The 18,432-nt window shown below is 41.0% G+C and overlaps 1 protein-coding gene across 4 annotated transcripts in view; it reads right to left on the bottom strand.

Annotated features, from left to right (window-relative positions):
* The window catches only part of LOC129466307 (zinc finger protein 585A), a 111,118-nt gene that overhangs the window by 51,151 nt on the left and 41,535 nt on the right, over nt 1–18,432 (bottom strand). For 3 of the 4 annotated variants that reach the window (XM_055249648.2, XM_055249651.2, XM_055249647.2), the window contains 3 exons: nt 16,392–16,518; nt 16,028–16,120; nt 11,734–14,082 (listed from right to left, as the gene is read on the bottom strand). In XM_055249648.2, the coding sequence (XP_055105623.1) occupies nt 12,065–14,082; nt 16,028–16,120; nt 16,392–16,518 (2,238 nt within the window). In that variant the 3' untranslated portion in view covers nt 11,734–12,064. Of the gene's footprint in view, nt 1–11,306; nt 14,083–16,027; nt 16,121–16,391; nt 16,519–18,432 lie in introns of those variants that run through there. The other variant, XR_008652107.2, reaches the window with a different exon arrangement.

Below are 18,432 nucleotides of genomic sequence, written 5' to 3'. Positions count from 1 at the left end.
TTAGCCTGGCGTGATGGCAGGTGCCTGTAATCTCAGCTACTCAGGAGGCTGAGGCAGGAGAATGGTTTGAATCCAGCAGGCAGAAGTTGCAGTGAGCCAAGATCATGCCACTGCACTCCAGCCTGGGTGACAGGGTGAGACTCTGTCTGAAAAAGAAAAAAAAAAAAAAAAGACCTCAAACTATAAAAATCATAGAAGAAAACCTGGGAAATACCCTTCTCAACACTGGCTTTGGCAAAGAACTTATGGCTAAGTCCTCAAAAGCAATTGCAACAAAAACAAAAATTGACAAATGGGACTTAATAAAACTAAAGATCTTCTGCATAGCAAAAGAAACTATTAACAAAGTAAACAGACAACCTACAGAATGAGAGAAAATATTCACAAACTATGCATCTAACAAAGGTCTAACATTCAGAATCTATAAGGAACCTAAACAAATCAAACAAAAAAACAAATAAATCAATTTAAAAATGGGCAAAGGACACTTCTCAAAAGAAGACATACAAGTGTCCAACAAACATGAAAAAATGCTCATCATCCCTAATCATTAGAGAAATGCAAATCAAAACCACGATGAGATACCATCTCACACCAGTCAGAACGGAGACTGTAAAAAAGTAACAGGTGATGACAAGGCTGTGGAGAAAAGGGGATGCATATACACTGTTAGCGGGAATGTAAATTTAGTTCAGCCACTGTGGAAAGCAGTTTGGAGATTTGTCAAAGAACCTAGAACTACCATTTGACATGACAACCCCATTCCTGGGTATATACACAAAGGAAAAATATATTGCTCCACCAAAAGACACATGCACTCATACGTTCATTGTGAATAGCGTTGCAGTGCTATTCACAATGGCAAAGACAAGGAATCAACCTAGGTGCCCATCAATGGTGAATTGGATAAAGAAAATGTGTTACATACATACCATGGAATACTACACAGCCACAACAGAGTGAAGTCATGTCCTTTGCAGCAACGTTGATCCAGTTGGAGGCCATTATCCTAAGCTAATTAACGTGGCAACCGAAAACCAAATACCACATGTTTTCACTTATAAGTGAGAGCTAAGCATTGAGTGCACCTGGACATAAAGATGGGAACAATAGTTACTGGGGATGACTAGAGAAGGGAAAAAGGAGGATGTGGGCTGAAAAACGACCTATTGGGTAGTATACTTACTACCTGAGTGACAGGATCATGTGTACCCCAAACCTCAGCATCACACAACATACTCATCTAGCAAACTTGCACATGTACCCACTCAATCCAAAATAAAACTTGGGGAAAAAAGAGAAAAGCAATTAAATGAGTTTTTTTATAGACAACAAATAATTGGGTCTTATTTTTACATGCACTTTGACACTTTGACAGTGTCTTTTAGTGATGGTTGCATGTTTCTTTTTATGTACAATTTGCATGCAATGAAATGCATAAATCTTAAGTGTACCATTTGCTGAGTTTTGACAAATGCATAACATGTTGAATATTTATGTTTAGCAAACCTGTTCAGCATCAAGCTCCTGCCCCAACACTTCCTAGTCTGCGGACGGCCACTTTGCTGGCTGTAACCCTTTATAAAAAATAAAGTCTCCTCGTTTTTTAAATTTAAATAGTGTGTGGCCAGGCACGGTGGCTCATGCCTGTAATCCCAGCATTTGGGGAGGCCAGGGTGGGTGGATCATTTGAGGTCAGGAGTTCAAGACCAGCCTGGCCAACATGGTGAAACCCCCATCTCTACTAAAAATACAAAAAAAATTAGCCAGACCTGGTGGCATGCACCTATAATCCCAGCTACTTGGGAGGCTGAGGCAGGAGAATCACTTGAACCCGAGAGGTGGAGGTTGCAGTGAGCCGAGATTGCACCACTGCACTCCAGCCTGGGCGACAGAGTGAGACTCCAACTCAAAAAAAAAAAACAACAACAACAACTGTGGTTTTTCTTAAAGTTAACATCCATATCAGTACTTAGTGGCCCATGAAGGGAAAGTAAAAAGGGTAGCTCCATCAGATCCTACCTAATTAATGTTGCCTCTGTCTTAGCTTGGGCTGCCATAACAAAATTGCATATACTCGGTGGCTTAAAAAAATGGAACAAAAATTAATTTTCTTAACAACAAAAATTAATTTTCTCACAGTTCTGGAAGCTGGAAAGTCCAAGATAAGGTGCCAGCATGGTCCACTTTCGGTGAGGGCTGCCTTCTTGCTACGTCCTTTTATGGCTTTTCCTAGGTGCAGGAGAGGGAGAGAGGGAGAGAGTGAGAGAGGGAGGGAGGGAGGGAGAGAGAGAGGGAGGGAGAGAGGGAGGGAGAGAGAGAGGGAGGGAGAGAGGGAGAGAGGGAGAGAGGGAGAGAGGAGAGAGAGACAGAGAGAGACAGAGCCCCTCTTCCTATTTTTGTGAGACCACCAATTCTACCAGATGAGGATCCCACCCTTATGAACTTAATTAACTTCAATTACCTCCTAAAAGCTCTATCTTCAAAGTAGCCACATTGAGGGTTAGGGCTTCAACCTCCGAATTTTGGGGGGACACAGTTTAGTCCATAGCACCCTCCAAAGGATACTCCTCTCCTTTGACATGTGTGATGTTAACCACAACCATCAAGGGGTGGATAGGGTTCCTGATTATAAAACTTCAGCATCCAAAAGCCTGGAGCTACCCTTGGTTCTGGAAGCTTCCTTACTTTTACTTTGAAGTTTTCAGTTCCCATTGGAGGAGACCCTCATCCCAACTGTAGATGAATCATTTTTCTTCTTGGCCAAGCTAGAGACTGCATGGAATCACTTTTATTCTTCTGCAATATCATTCCAAAGCCAGGAGAGACAGCTTTAAATTATAGCACCTGGCTGAGACCTGGGAAGCTTGCCCCATATTCCCGACATTCCGCATTGTGGCCTTCCACTGAGTGACTGCAGCTGACTGCCAATTCCCAGAACCATAAGCTTATGTTTACAATCAAGGACTCTTCCACTTGCCTTACACACAAACTCAGCAGACTCATTTTAATTTTTTTTAGTTACTTTTTTTTTTTTTAGATGGAGTCTCACTCTGTAGCCCAGGCTGGAGTGCAGTGGTGGGATCTCAGCTCACTGCAACCTCTGCCTCCCAAGTTCAAGCAATTCTCCTGCCTCAGCCTCCCGGGTAACTAGGACTACAGGTGTGTGCCACCACGCCCAGCTAATTTTGTGTGTGTGTGTGTGTGTGTGTGTGTGTGTGTGTGTGTGTGTGTGTGTATTTTTAGTAGAGACAGGGTTTCACCGTGTTAGCCAGGATGGCTTCGATCTCCTGATCTCGTGATCTGCCCGCCTCGGCCTCCCAGAGGGCTGGGATTACAGGCGTGAGCCACTGCATCCAGCCCATTTTAATTTATTTTACCTCCTACAGGTGGTCCTGACACATACACACTGAACAAACGTGTGTGACATATGAACCATGTTCACTTTGGGGTAGAGACACAACATTTAAATTTATTACAATTAAGTCCTACATATCAAAAGGTCTTTTCAGGTCAGGAAGCCACACAAGTGTGCAGTCTGTGTATACTAGCCAGGACCAGTCTGTGCTCAGGGTCTTTTCATCAGGAGAAAGTTACTGAAGTTAGTCTCTTGTCCAGTCAAAGCTATAGTTATAGCTGGTGGAATAGGGGGTGGGGGTCAGTCAGCATCTGGTGGAGCTGCAAATTGTTTTAATATTGTTTATGTTGAGGCCAGTGCTTGTTTAGCTGCCAGAGAGGAAAAAAAAAAAAAAACCTGTGGCAGTTAGAGGCAGTTAGAACATACTTTATTCTTTTTTTTTTTTTTTTTTTGAGATGGAGTTTTACCTCACCATAACCTCTGCCTTCTGTGTTCAAGCAATTCTCCTGCCTCAGCCTCCTGAGTAGCTGGGATTACAGGCACGCGCCACCATGCCTGACTGATTTATATTTTTAATAGAAATGGGGTTTCTCCATGTTGGTCAGGCTGGTCTAGAACTCCTGACCTCAGGTGATCCTCCTGCCTCGGCCTACCGAAGTACTGGGATTACAGGCGTGAGCCACTGTGCCCGGCCAGAAAATAATTTATTCCTTAAGTGTAGGGGGATGTGACCTATCCCTTGCCTGGCATGGCTTTGCGTCCAGCTTATGTCTTATTGCCACAAAGCATCTGTTCTGTCAATCTTATGATCTCTGTTTTAACATTCATGTTGGTCAGTTGTTATATTTAAACCACAAAAGAGAGGGGTATAATGAGGCCTGTCTAACCTTCCATCCTGTCATGGCTGGGAACTAAGTAAGAGTTTTCTGGGGGCCGGGCGCAGTGGCTTTACACCTGTAATCCCAGCACTTTGGGAGGCCGAGGCAGCCAGATCACCTGAGGTCGGGAGTTCAAGACCAGCCTGACCAACATGGAGAAACCCCGTCTCTACTAAAAATACAAAATTAGCTGGGCGTGGTGGCACATGCCTGTAGTCCCAGCTACTCGGGAGGCTGAGGCAGGAGAATCCCTTGAACCTGGGAGGCAGAGGTTGCAGTGAGCCGAGATTGTGCCACTGCACTCCAGCCTGGGCAACAAAAGCAAAACTGTCTCAAAAACAAAAAAAAAGGAGTTTTCTGGGGTCACCTTGGCCACAAGGGGGTCCATTCAGTTGGGGAGTGGCTTAGGATTTTAAGTTTATAAATCTTAGGGAAAGACTCCCAGGAGAATAAGTGAAGACATAAAACCATATCATGGAAAGACTAAAGTGTTCGTCATTGTTATAATAGGCAGAGTTACAATATTAAAATAATGATAAAAATGATGATGTTAACAATGTCCTCCTCCTATGGGGCAGGGATGCAGGAATAGCCAGCCTTCTCAGGAGAAGTATTATGGCTACACTATTACTACTGTATTACTTTATAACTACAGCATGATTACACTATAACCAAGCCTGGGAGTGATCACACTAATGATGGCCTTTCAGGTGCAGCATTGCATAGGGGTTAATAGAATGGACTCTGTAGTCGGCCAGCCTGGGTTTGAATTTCCCTGTGCTATTTACAAGTTTTGTGATCTTGGAAAATTCCTTTATTCCTCTGTGACACATTCTTTTTGTGGGAAATGAGTATAATAATTGTGCTCATCTCAAGCATTAGGAGGATTGAATGAACCTAGAACATGGCCTGGTGCACATTTAATACTTAACTAAAATTTGCCTCCAAGATTGCCCTCAATCAATCTTATCTCCTGGTATTCAAACTCTGTAGAGTCCTCTTTCACGATAAATAGAACTGACCACTGTAACCAATACATTGACTATGTGGTGAACACACTCAAGCATTCTTATGGTAGGTTCCATGTGGTGAGAAACTGAGGCCTTTCACCTTCTGCTCATAGTCATGTGAGCTTAGAATCAGATCCAATTAGCCCCAGTTAGCCTTCAGATGACTGCAATTCTGGCCAACATCCTGATTGCAACCTCATGAGAGTTCCCAAGCCAGAACCACCTAGCTAAACTGTGCCTAGATTTCCAGTCCTCAGAGAGTGTGTGGGAAAATAAGTGTTTATTATTATGTTAAGCCACTAAGTTTTGAGTAATATGTTAAACACAGCAATAAATAATATGGTTGTCCTAGTCTGTTTGGGATGCTATAACAAAATTCCTAGGCTGGGGGATTTATAAACAAGACAAATTTATTGCTCACATTTCCAATGGCCGAAAAGTCCAAGATCAAGATGCCAACACATTCAGTGTCTGGTAAGAGTTGTCTGCTTTATAGATGGTGACTACTTGCTGTGTTCTCGCATGGCAGAAAGGAAAAGAAACTCCCCTGGCCCTCTTTTGTAAGACCATGAATTGCATTCCTGAAAGCAAAGCCCTCATGACCTAATCACCTACCAAAGACTCCATCTGTTAATATTAGCTCAATGGGAAACTGATTTCAATATGTAAATTTGGTGGGGGGAGGCACCAATTTAGACCATAGCAACAGTCAACACTGTATTGTAAATGTGCCCATTTTCCACAATATAATAGAACACACCATGGGTTTTCAGGATTGGCATTTATTATAGGCACAAACTTAATATAACTCAAATGATTGTACCAATGTGTTTCTTATATTGTCCTATTTCACAAATGTAAACAGAGAACACAATTTTTTGTTTTAATAGCAGTATTCCTTGTTATAATAAATATTAAAATAACACCATAATAAAATCACTAAGGATGTAACCTAATGGTGCTGATTTCACAGAGGGTGGAAAACATCACCCCAGGGGTGGGACTACTGTGTTTATATAATACAAACACCTGAAGGTGGCAGAAACTAGCAGAGACAGAGGATTTCTTAGCATCAGAATTGATATGTTGTTATTTATGATATCTTAATAATTTAGAGGCATATAATAAATAATGATAAGGATTCTGATATTTGTTATAAAGTATAATTGTGTTGATTATATTTAAAACCATTAATAGAAACAATATAATTGTAGAATTAAGTAAAACTGTAAGTGGTATGCTATGGCATGGTGTATGGTATGGTATGGTATGGTATGAGGAATGTGGAGTAGAGTGTGGTGGGGGGGGTAGGATATACCATAGACAATAGTCACATTGGGTTGGGCACGGTGGCTCAGGCCTGTAATCCCAATGCTTTGGGCGGCCGAGGTGGTCAAATCATGAGGTCAGGAGATCAAGACCATCCTGGCCAACATGGTGAAACCCCATCTCTACTAAAAATACAAAAAATTAGCTGGGTGTGGCGGTGGATGCCTGTAATCCCAGCTACTTGGAGGCTGAGGTAGGAGAATCGCTTGAACCCGGGAGGCAGGGGTTGCAGTGAGGCAAGATCGTGCCACTGCACTCCAACCTAGTGAAAGAGTGAGACTCCATCTCAAAAATATAAAAATAAAAAATAGTCACATTGGCACTAGTAGCCCAGTTGAGAGCTGAGGGTGGAGGGTGTGATTCATCCTGGCATTATGGGAAGTGTCCTTGACAACCTTGGCTTTAAGCTGACTTTGGCCACGGGGTCAATATCTGCCACACTGCATCACATCCATTATCCAACAAGGTGCCTGAGCCCCAGAACCCTCAGCCCTGCTACATTCCTCTTGCTCCTGGGGTTCCATATTTTCCAGTGGCTGCTCCAGTGGAGGAGGTGGGGCAGATGACACTGACTATGGGGTGCAGGATAGAAAGTGCTAGGGTAGATGCTGATGGGAATAGCCCCCTGCCTATGGATCCCCCACTACTTCCCCTTTCCCCCTCTACGTGGCCTGCCACTGTGACCAGGAGGAGGCTAAGTTAGAAGATCTCGTAAACAGTGTGGAATGTATGTAGGTAGGATATTCAGTTGGGTACCGCCCTGACATAGAGTTAGAGCTGGGTGTGCTGGACCATGGTGGGAGGAGGCATTAAATCTTGAATTAGAGGAACTGAACCCACTCCACCAACTTCCTCACACATGTAACCAACCTGTGTGGGGCATCTGGTCAACCTCGATATTATTGCTATTATTCATTCATCCATTTAACAAGCTTGTACTGAGCGTCTGCTTTGAGCTGGCACCATGCTGGGTGCCTGGGATACAGCAAAAACAAGACAGACAAAGTCTGGGTCTCATGAGGCTGATGGTCCAGTGGGGAAGAGGGATGAGAAACCAAAAAAAGGAATATTGAATCAGGTCAGATAGTAGTAGTATTTGCAATGCAAATATAGTACAAAATAAGGGAGCAGCAAGTGAGCCCTACAGATGTGTTACTTCAATGGCAGGATAAGATGGGGGTGGAGGCACTCCAAAGGTGGAAGAGGAAAGCAAGATGCACGGGCACTGGAGAAGCAGAGTACTCTCAGAACAGTCAGTGCAAAGGCCCAAAGCCAGAGAAAGGAGCCTTGATGTTAAAACAGCCAGAATTGAGATGCCTGGCAAATAAAAATGTTGACTAACTCCAACTGCAGACTCTCTGGACCCTATGGCCTCTTTTATTGTAGTTATATCTTTACACTACAAACATTAAATGCAACTACGTGAAAGTAGAAATAACCAAAATATTATGTGAAAGTTTGATACCTAAAATATTAAAATTAGGTAATCATATAAAATAAAATATATACTATAAAACAGGTACTATTATATAAAATACAAACTATTTTATTGTCATAAGGAATATACAGTAATAAATATTACAATATGCTATATAACATACTGTAGACACAATTTACTATAGTATGTAATGACAGGCACATATAAAATTAAAATATATAAATCTAGTTATTTACATCTATAAATCTTTTATCCAATGTAGTTCAAGTTATCACATGGTAAAATATAACAGCACTTTTGAGATTCATCCATGTTGTAGTAAGTGTCAATAAATCTTTTTTTATGTCTGAGCAGCCCTCCATAGTATCGGTGTATATAATTTGTTTAATCACTCATCCACTGATGTACCTTTGTGTTACTTCCTAATTTGGGCAATTATACAATTGCTGTGAACATTTGAGTATAGGTTTTCAGGTAAACAGAATTTTTCTTTCATCTAGGGTAAATACCTAAGTGTGGAGTTGCTGAGTCATATGATAAATGTATGGTTAATAGTATAAGAAGCTGCCAAACTTTTGTGCATAGTGGACAGACCATTTTACATTCCTACAAGCAATGCATGAAAATTTCCATTGCTCTGTATTCTTGCCAATTTGTGGTACATTTTCATTTTTAGCCATTCTAAAGGCCATTCTATAGTAGTATCTCATTGTGGTTTAATTTGCATTTTCCTGATAATTAAAGATGTTGAGCATCTTTTCATCACTTTATTTTCCATTTGTTTTTCATATAACCATATGGGTGAATCTCAAATACATTAAATGAAAGCACTCCGACTCAAAAGGAGATATACATACACATACAAAACACGCACACACACACACACACACAAGGACTCCATTTACACAATATTATGGAAAAGGCAGAACTATAGAGACGGAAACAGACTGGTGATTGCCAAGGGCTGGGAGTGGGAAAAGGGACTAAAAAGGGATAAGAAAGAAATTAGGGAAGTGAAGGACCTGTTCTCTATCTTGACTGTGGTGTTGATTGCATGATTAGATACAACTGTCAAAACTCAGAGCTCTACACTAAAAAGTGTGAATATTACTGACTGTAAATTATACCTCAATAAATATAACTTTAAAAATATTTCAGTTATGTCCACACAAAAAGCCTGCACAGATATTTATAACAGCTTTCCTCATAATTGCCAAAACTTGGAAGCATCCAACAGTCCTTCAGTAGGTAAATAAACATCCAGACAATGGAACATAATTTGGCGCTAAAAAGAAATGCATTATCAAGCCATGAAAAGACATGGAGGAAACTTAAATCCACATTACTGTGAAAGAAGTCAATTTGAAAAGGCTACACATTGTATGATTTCAACTATATGATACAAAAGATAAAAGGTAAAACTATGGAGAAGGAAAAAATGTTGCCAGGGTTAGAGGAGATGAAGGGATAACAGGCAAAACACAGAGGATTTTTAGGGCAGTGAAACTACTCTGTGTGTGTAACAGTGGAAACATGCCATGATCCACTTGTTCCAACAAGCAGAAAGTACAAGACACATTCTATGCTGTTACACCAAGAATGAATGCTAATATAACCTATAGACTTGGGGTGATAATGAGTGTCAGTGGAGGTTCACCAATTGTAACAAATATACTACTCTGAGAGGAATGTTGATAATGTGGGAGGCTATGCATATGTGGATTAGGGATATATAGGAAACCTCTGTAATTTCTACCCAATTTTGCTTTGAACCTAAAACTACTCTAAAAAATAAAGCCTTCAGTATATACGGGTATATGCATATACATATACATGTAAGTATTATAATATTGTTATAATAAATATATAAGAGAAATAATCAAAAGTAATTTATAATAAATTGTTTCCCTTCATGAGGCTTGGGCATACAGAGGATAGTCAGATGCTTATGTTGACTGATGACTAATATTAACAGGATGCTGTCATTGGGCCCTGCTGGCTTGGATCCCATCCATAATGTGACCCAAAAAAAGTCACTTCATTCTCCCATAATCCCATTTTACAACTGAGGCAATTGAGGCCCAGAGGTTTGTGGGCAGGCTGAGGGTCCCTAAGTGGATCAGTGTTGGCACCAGAATTTGAACCAACATAGACAGCTTTCACTGTTCTGCCCACATCACTACTCATGTAATAGACAGGAAGCCCAGCTTGTGGTCTCCTGAGATCTCCAGATCATCCCTGGCCCACCCTGGGTCCATCATTCCATTGTGCCTTGGGGGGAACTCAGAGGAAAAGGTCTATGAGGCTGGGACCTCATCCTCATCACCATCTTCCAGGGATCATGACCATGCAAATATGGAGATGCAATCTTGGGGAAAGTACAGTAGCCAAGGGTGACTAAGGAACCTCATGAAGCAATGTGGGAAGTTGAGAATCAGCAGACATTGGGTTAACAGGGGACAACGGGGAGCCAAGAGATACCATCAAAATTTAACGGAGGGGTCAGACACTGTGTTAGTGATTAATGGGCATCAATAGACATTTGTCTAGTTTTTTTTTTAAACTAGGGTCCTATAAAGAAGGCGACAGAAGAGGCTCCAAAATACAGTTTGGAAATGTGGACATTATGGTTCATTGTAAGTCACTGCCGTTACCTAAGGGGAAGGAAGGAAGTTAACAGCATCCACCGTATTGAGGGCATTCCCACACGCTGTGTTAGGGACAGTTAGATACTGCTAGGTGAGTAATGGGAGATAATTGTTCATCATTGTGAGGGAAAAATCAATAAGGGGGATCACAAGATATCCTGCTAGAGGTGTAATAAAAGTATCAGGAGATAGTAACCATCGTATTGCGGGGGCACACCACTGTCCCCTATTCTGAGGGTTGTAATAAGTGGTCATCACGCAGAATGGAGAGTGGACCTTACTAGACATTGTCACAAATGGGAGGAGGTAACAGACATCATGCTGGAGTGAGGTGATTATAAAAGAGGTAATGAGGAGATCTCCAGAAACTTTCTGGATTGTGATGATGAAGTGTGACACACATAAGAGTAAGGTAAAATGGGAAAAATGGCCAGGCATCATGGCCCTTTCTGGCCCTAAACATATGGTTGTGTTGGTTTTCATATAAGTTATTAATCTGTTACATGAAAGTCACATCATTAAGGAAGCCAAATGCTAAGCTTCCAGTCAGTGATGAGTAATGAAAAAAAAAAGGCAACTGAGTTGGAAGAACTATGACAGCAGAAGGGACATTTAAGTTGTCCCAGATGACCTGAAAATTCTTACCTCAGAAGCTTTCTTGAAGGTGATGGGAGTTCACAAGACACTGTGCTGCGGGTCAAAACACAATGTGCTGAGGGCCTGTGAGGCTGAGAGACCAGTCATGGTAGATAACGAGCGGGGTGGCAAGTCTCGGTGCTAGATGACAGTGGGGACTCAACATACATCCTGAGGTTTACATCTGTATACATAAAGGTTTTTTCTTTTTTTTTTGTAGCATCTATTTCTTGATAGAAATACTGAATGAGGGTTGGATATGACCAACTGTGGTAGATTCGAACAAGAAAGAAAAACATCCACGAGTCTGTTACACAATGTGTTCCACAACGAACAACTCACATAACTTAGGATTCATCACTATCAAAATAACTACATATTATGTTGTTTTATCATTCAAACTGTTGGCACTATACCTAATCCACAGTAAACAGGATTATCATTCTCATAATATGATCTTTCTTATGAAGAATTTGGTAACAGTGTTCCATTGTAGTTTTCATGAGAAGGCTTTTTCTATTCACCAAATTGACTCCGTTCCTTGTCAGTATGAATAATGCCCCAAGGTTTATTGGGGATGGTGACAATGTAGGAAGGGTCCCTCGCCTCATTCAGTGCCTTCTCAGAGGCCCTCTCCAAAACAGCCATGTGTGACATTCTGATGTGGTCATTTCTATTTACAATAATATACATATTTTTCTGCTGCATGCATGCAACAGTGTACAATCAGACCTAACCCTCAGTGGGGTTTTCTCACACTGTTTCTCTCAAGCGTGGCTGCTCTGATGGACACTGAACACTGATTTCTGAACGAAGCCTTTCCCACAGATGCCACACTTGTAGGGTTTGTCTCCAGTGTGTGTTGTCTGATGTTTATTCAAATTTGACCTGTCAGTAAAGGCCTTCCCACACTCAGCACACACGTAAGGCTTCTCTCCGGTGTGAATTCGTTGATGCACTTGGAGCTGTGATTTTTTAGTGAAAGACTTCCCACAGTCACTGCACTCATACGGTTTCTCTCCAGTATGAATTCTATGATGTGTAATCAACTCTGACTTCTGTCGAAAGGTCTTCCCACATTCAGAACAAATGTAGGGCTTTTCTCCAGTATGAGTTTTCTGGTGCTTACTGAGATTTGACCTGCCACTAAAGGCCTTCCCACACTCGGCACACACATAGGGTTTCTCTCCTGTGTGAATTGGCTGATGCACCAGGAGCTGAGACTTGGAGGTAAAGGACTTCCCACAGTCACTGCATTCATAAGGCTTCTCTCCAGTATGAATTCTTTGATGAGTAATAAAGTTTGACTTGCGGATGAAAGCTCTTCCACACTCAGTGCAAACATAGGGTTTCTCTCCTGTATGAATTTTCTGATGAACAATGAGTATTGATTTCTGGTTGAAGGCTTTCCCACATTCGTGGCATTCATACTGTCTCTCTCCAGTGTGAATTTTCTGGTGTATATTGAGGTGTGACTTCTGAGTGAAGGCTTTTCCACAAGTATTGCATTCATAAGGCTTCTCCCCAGTATGGATTCTCTGATGTGTAATCAAGTCTGACCTCTGGGTGAAGGCCTTTCCACATTTGGAACATATATAAGATTTCTCTCCTGTATGAGTTTTCTGATGTGTAATGAGATTTGACCGGTTGGTGAATGCCTTCCCACATTTATTGCACATATAGGGCTTTTCTCCTGTATGAATTCGTTTATGAACATGGAGTTGTGACTTGGAAGTAAACAATTTCCCACAGTGACCACATTTATAAGGTTTCTCTCCAGTATGAATTATTTGATGTGCAATCAAGTGTGCCTTCTGAATGAAGGCCAGTCCACATTTCATGCATATATATGATTTTTCTCCTGTATGAATTCTCTGATGCACTGTGAGTGCTGACTTCTGAGTGAAGGCTTTTCCACAGTCACTGCATTCATAAGGTTTCTCTCCAGTGTGAATTCTCTGATGAATAATCAACTCTGACCTGTAGGTAAAGGCCTTCCCACACTCAGTACATATGGAAGATTTCTCTCTACTTTGAACTTTCTTATGTGTAATGAGGTTGGAATTATTGCTGAAGACCTTCCCATATTCGGTACATATATACGGCTTCACTCTTGTGTGAACACGTTGATGTACCTGAAGTTGTGACTTGGAAATGAAGGATTTGCCACAGTTACTGCACTCATATGGTTTTTCTCCACTATGAATTCTTCGGTGTGCAATCAGATGAGTCTTCTGGATGAAGGCCTGTCCGCATTCAATACAGATGTAGGATCTGTCACCTGTATGGATTTTCTGATGCATCTTGAGTGTGGACTTTTGTGTGAACGCTTTGCCACAGTCAGTGCATTCATGGTGTCTCTCTCCAGTATGAATTTTCTCATGTATACTGAGATCTGAGTTATAAGAGAAGCCTTTCCCACATTGGCTGCATTCATAGAGTTTCTCTCCGGTATGAATTCTCTGATGCCTGAAGAGGGACGATACTTGAAAAAAGGATTTTCCACATTCATTGCATTTAAAGGGTTTCTCTCTCATATGGGTTTTCTGGTGTATAATAAATTCTGGCTTCTGTACAAAAGCCTTCCCACATTCAATGCATACATAGAGCTTTTCTCCTGCAAGAACTTTCAGGTGTACTTTGAGCTGTGACTTCTGGGTGAATATCTTTTCAAATTCGGCGCATTCATAAGCTTTCTCCCCAGGATACATTTTTTGACGTTGAGAGGATACTTGTTTATAACTGAGGATTTTTCTACATTGATTATGGTCCCATAATTTCTCTCCTGTTGGAATACACTCATGGTTACTATAGGAAGACATTTTATCATTTGGTAATCTTTTTAACATTCTTTGAAGGATTATTTTTATTATGACTGTATAAATCTAAATTATGCTTTAAACCATTTCCAAATGAGGCATATTGATGGGGTCTTTTGGGAGAAGAAATGATGTTTGGGTTCACATGAATTATTTTTCTACTATCCTTATAATGCCTCTTTGTTTTCAATATTTTCTTGATGAAAGCAACATCATTTTGATATTTATTTTCTCTGCTGATAGCTCTCTATTTGTCACCAATCTGTCACAATCATTCTAGAATAAAGTAGAATCCCACATCACTTTCATCATGACCTTTTCTTTCAATATGGAAAGAAACCTCTTCAGAGATTCCCTGCTATAAGGTCTGAAACCTAAACTCCTCTGCTCAAATGAGAAACAGGTGATTTTAGTTCAAAGCACAGCTAGCAGAGGCTAGGAGTATGGTACAAATGACTCTCCAGGCTGAACACAGAGAAAAGGCTGAGGGTGAGTAACGTGAAGAGGAAGGCAGAGATAGTGTTGATAGGAAATGTCCTGGAAAACAATTCAGCAGTTAGAGGAAATAAACTAGATGAACAGATAACACCATGGACAGATGTGGAAAAAGTAAGGCAAAAAACACTATATATACCACAGCATCATTCACATAAACTAATGATCCAAACTCTTAATTCGCTTACAACATGCATGAAATAAAAAATGTTTCCATCATATAAAACTGTAGCTTATGACAGGCAGAAAAATGGGTGTGGGGGAAAGAGAAAAAGGAATAAATCAAAAAATAAATAAGAGAGAATCCTGACCCAGACTCATGATGATAGTGTGTCTTAAACTGAGGACTATGATTAAACCCAGACCTCATCAGGTAAACTATAAAAATAAAGCAATCAAAAACAACAACAACAAAAAGGAACCCTGGTCAATGTGGAATCACTCAAGCAACATCAGGAAAAAAGGTCAGGAAGGGTGATTAATCATGTTAAACACAGCAGAAAGATAATCCCAAAGATTACGTAACAGTGACCCCCAAGTCATCAGCTTATCCAGGCATGAAGGACTGAGAAGAAGTAAGAAATTTCATGGCCACTCCTCTGCAGAAAACAAAAAGAGAGGGTGATTGGACAGAAAGCTCTGAGGCATCTCACAGTTAAGAAAAAAAAAAAAAGAAAAAAGAAAAGAAATAAAGGTGACTAGCAGGAGTGGGACTGTGTGAAACAGAGTAACTTTGAAAGAAAGCAGATCCATCAATGTCTGAAGGTTAAAGAAAGACTCTAGGACTATGTGGAATGTAGGGGAAAAGAAGAATGTTAGAGAAAATGAGCAAAATCAAGGAAGAAAGATCTTTAATGAGGGAGACTGGCACATGATTCAGAATCCACAAAGCCAAAGAAGAACACAGAAGTGACAAAGGTCGGCCAGGCGCAGTAGCTCATGCCTGTAATCCCAGCACTTTGGGAGGCCTACACAGGTGGATCACTTGAGGTCAGGTGTTAGAGACCAGCCTGACCAATATGGTGAAACCCTGCCTCTACTAAAAATACAAAAATTAGCTGGGCATGGTGGCTGGCACACACCTTTAATCCCAGCTACTTGAGTGGCTGAGGCACGAGAATCGCTTGAACCCAGAAGGTGGAGGGTGCAGTGAGCTGAGATCATGACACTGTACTCCATCCTGGGCAACACAGCCCAGGCTGCGACCCAGGCTGTGACAAAAAATACATGACAAAGTTCATCCAGGGAGAACGCATTTAGTGATCTGAGAGGCCAAGGGGCATTAAGCAATACAAAAACATTCAGAACTTTCCAGAAAAAGCATCTTAATAGTATTCCAAGGTTGTTGGTGTTTCCCAAGACAGCTGAGATTTCCTCCCATCTCCCATCTTCCCGAGTCACACTCGCTTCACTCACCTGGGCAGCTGTGACGTGGCCTCTCACCCTGCAGTGACCATGGTTCCTTTCCTTGCTCCAACATGACCACCTCTGCTTCAGGAACTTGATACCCTGTTCATAGGAAATGATAAAGGTCTGGGTCCAGCTAACTGTGTTTCAGGGCCCAACCAATAATCTCTTATTCTTTGATAAGGATTTTTTCTTCAGAAAAGTAACCATAACTTTTCAGGGCAATATTCTGAGTGCCCTAAACAAATAAAGAATCCTAGACAAATCAAGGACAAAATCATCACCTATTTAAGATGTGGACAGCATTCATCAACTGAGAATGAAAACACTCTCAGTGAGGCCTCCTTTCAGATACCAAGGTGACTGTGCTTACCTACTGAAAGCAGGTGGCTGTAGGTCTCCAGCATCACATCCCGGTACAGGTTTCTCTGAGAAAGGTCCAGGTGCCGCCATTCCTCTCTGCTGAAATCGATAGCCACATCCCTGAAGGACACTGATCCCTGTAAGGGCAAATTCCTGTTCAATGTGCATAGTCAGCTTAGAGGGTTGGAGAGACTATATTTAGGAATATGAAATACAGGTCTTGTTGTTTTAAATTTACATTCTCTTTTTAAAAACTCACTCCCATTTCTCTAATACTTTATTATGGAAATTTTCAAACATACAGACAATTTAAAATAATTGTGCAGTAAGAAATGTATACCTACCACCTAGGATCTATCATTAACACTTTACTTGCTTTATCATACATCTAAGCCATTATTTTATCTATCCATCTTGCTTCTTTGTACATTTCAAAGTAAGTTGCAGATGACGCCACACTTCCTCCTAATACTTCATTTTTTTTTTTGAAACAGAGTCTCGCTCTGTTGTCCAGGCTGGAGTGCAATGGCATGATCACTGCAACTTCTGCCTCCCAGGTTCAAGCAGTTCTCCTACCTCAGCCTCCCGAGTAGCTGGGATTACAGGAATGCACCACCACGCCCAGCTAATTTTTGTATTTATAGTAGACACGGGGTTTTGCCATGTTGGCCAGGCTGGTCTCGAACTGCTGACCTCAGGTGATCCACCCGCTTCGGCCTCCCAAACTGCTGGGATTATAGGCATGAGCTACCGCACCTGCCTCTCTTAATACTTCAAAATGCAAATCATGAACTAGGGTGTAAAACGTGTTAACCTTTTTTATTTTTTTTATTTTTTATTTTTATTTTTTATTTATTTTTTTTTTTTTGAGACAGAGTCTTGCTCTGTCGCCCAGGCTGGAGTGCAGTGGCGCAATCTCGGCTCACTGCAAGCTCCGCCTCCCGGGTTCACGCCATTCTCCTGCCTCAGCCTCTCCGAGTAGCTGGGACTACAGGCGCCCGCCACCACGCCCGGCTAATTTTTTTTTGTATTTTTTTTATTAGAGACGGGGTTTCACCGTGGTCTCGATCTCCTGACCTCGTGATCCGCCCGCCTCGGCCTCCCAAAGTGCTGGGATTACAAGCGTGAGCCACCGCGCCCGGCCGTGTTAACCTTTTTTAGGTAAAATTTACATACAATTAAATGCACCAATCTTTAATTTACCATTTAAAGTTTTGACAACTGCATACACCTGTATAATCCAGAAATTTCTAACAAATATTTTATATATGTGCATATTAAATATTTAGTTTTACATATTTTGTGGAACACAGAAATCCCATCAAGAATTTCTGCTATTTGTTCTGTACTATGGTCAGTCAATTACTCATTTTTCAAAACTGGCAATTGAAATAAGCTGTGTTTTAGTTTCCTAGCAACTGGATGAATGACCTGCAATATACTTTCTGATCAACTTAGGACGAGCCCTTATGCTAGCCCTGGGAACACAGAAATAATTATGTGTCCAATCTTCTAGCAACTTAAAAGACTTGGAAAATAAATTAGACTGAAGTTTTTTAAAAAAGAAGACATAACAAATTCATTAAGGTGTTGAAAAGTAGATGCCTTATGTGGAACACACTGAGGGCCCAAACAAACAAAAAGTACATTTTACATAAGGGAGTAAGTTTACATTCCATAGAGTTGAGGAATTTAACTTGGAAGATACAAAGTGTAACCCAGAATATGGGGTGAGGGGGACAATGCCCAGAAAAGACAAGAATAAAAGGTGTAGAGATAGAAAAATACACCATGAGTTTAGGGAACAGCAAACAGGTTTATATAAATGGAGAGAAGTCTGTCTGATGTGTCAGCAAAGCAGTACAGGAAAAACAGTTTGGTCAAAGTATGGAATTTTTACTTTCAGTAATGGTAATTAAGGTAATCAGATTTATGTCTAAATGTTTTTTTAAGTTCTGTATTACAGGATAACCAAACAGCTGGTGAGGAAAAGTTTTTTTTTGTTTTTTAGACAAGAGTCTCACTCTGTCACCCAGGCTAGAGTGCAGTGG

This window comes from Symphalangus syndactylus, chromosome 17, assembly GCF_028878055.3.
Source record: "Symphalangus syndactylus isolate Jambi chromosome 17, NHGRI_mSymSyn1-v2.1_pri, whole genome shotgun sequence".
Classification (NCBI taxonomy): Eukaryota; Metazoa; Chordata; class Mammalia; order Primates; family Hylobatidae; genus Symphalangus; species Symphalangus syndactylus.
The sequence above is the reverse complement of the archived record's forward strand: the minus strand, read 5'-3'. Positions and strand labels throughout refer to the sequence as shown.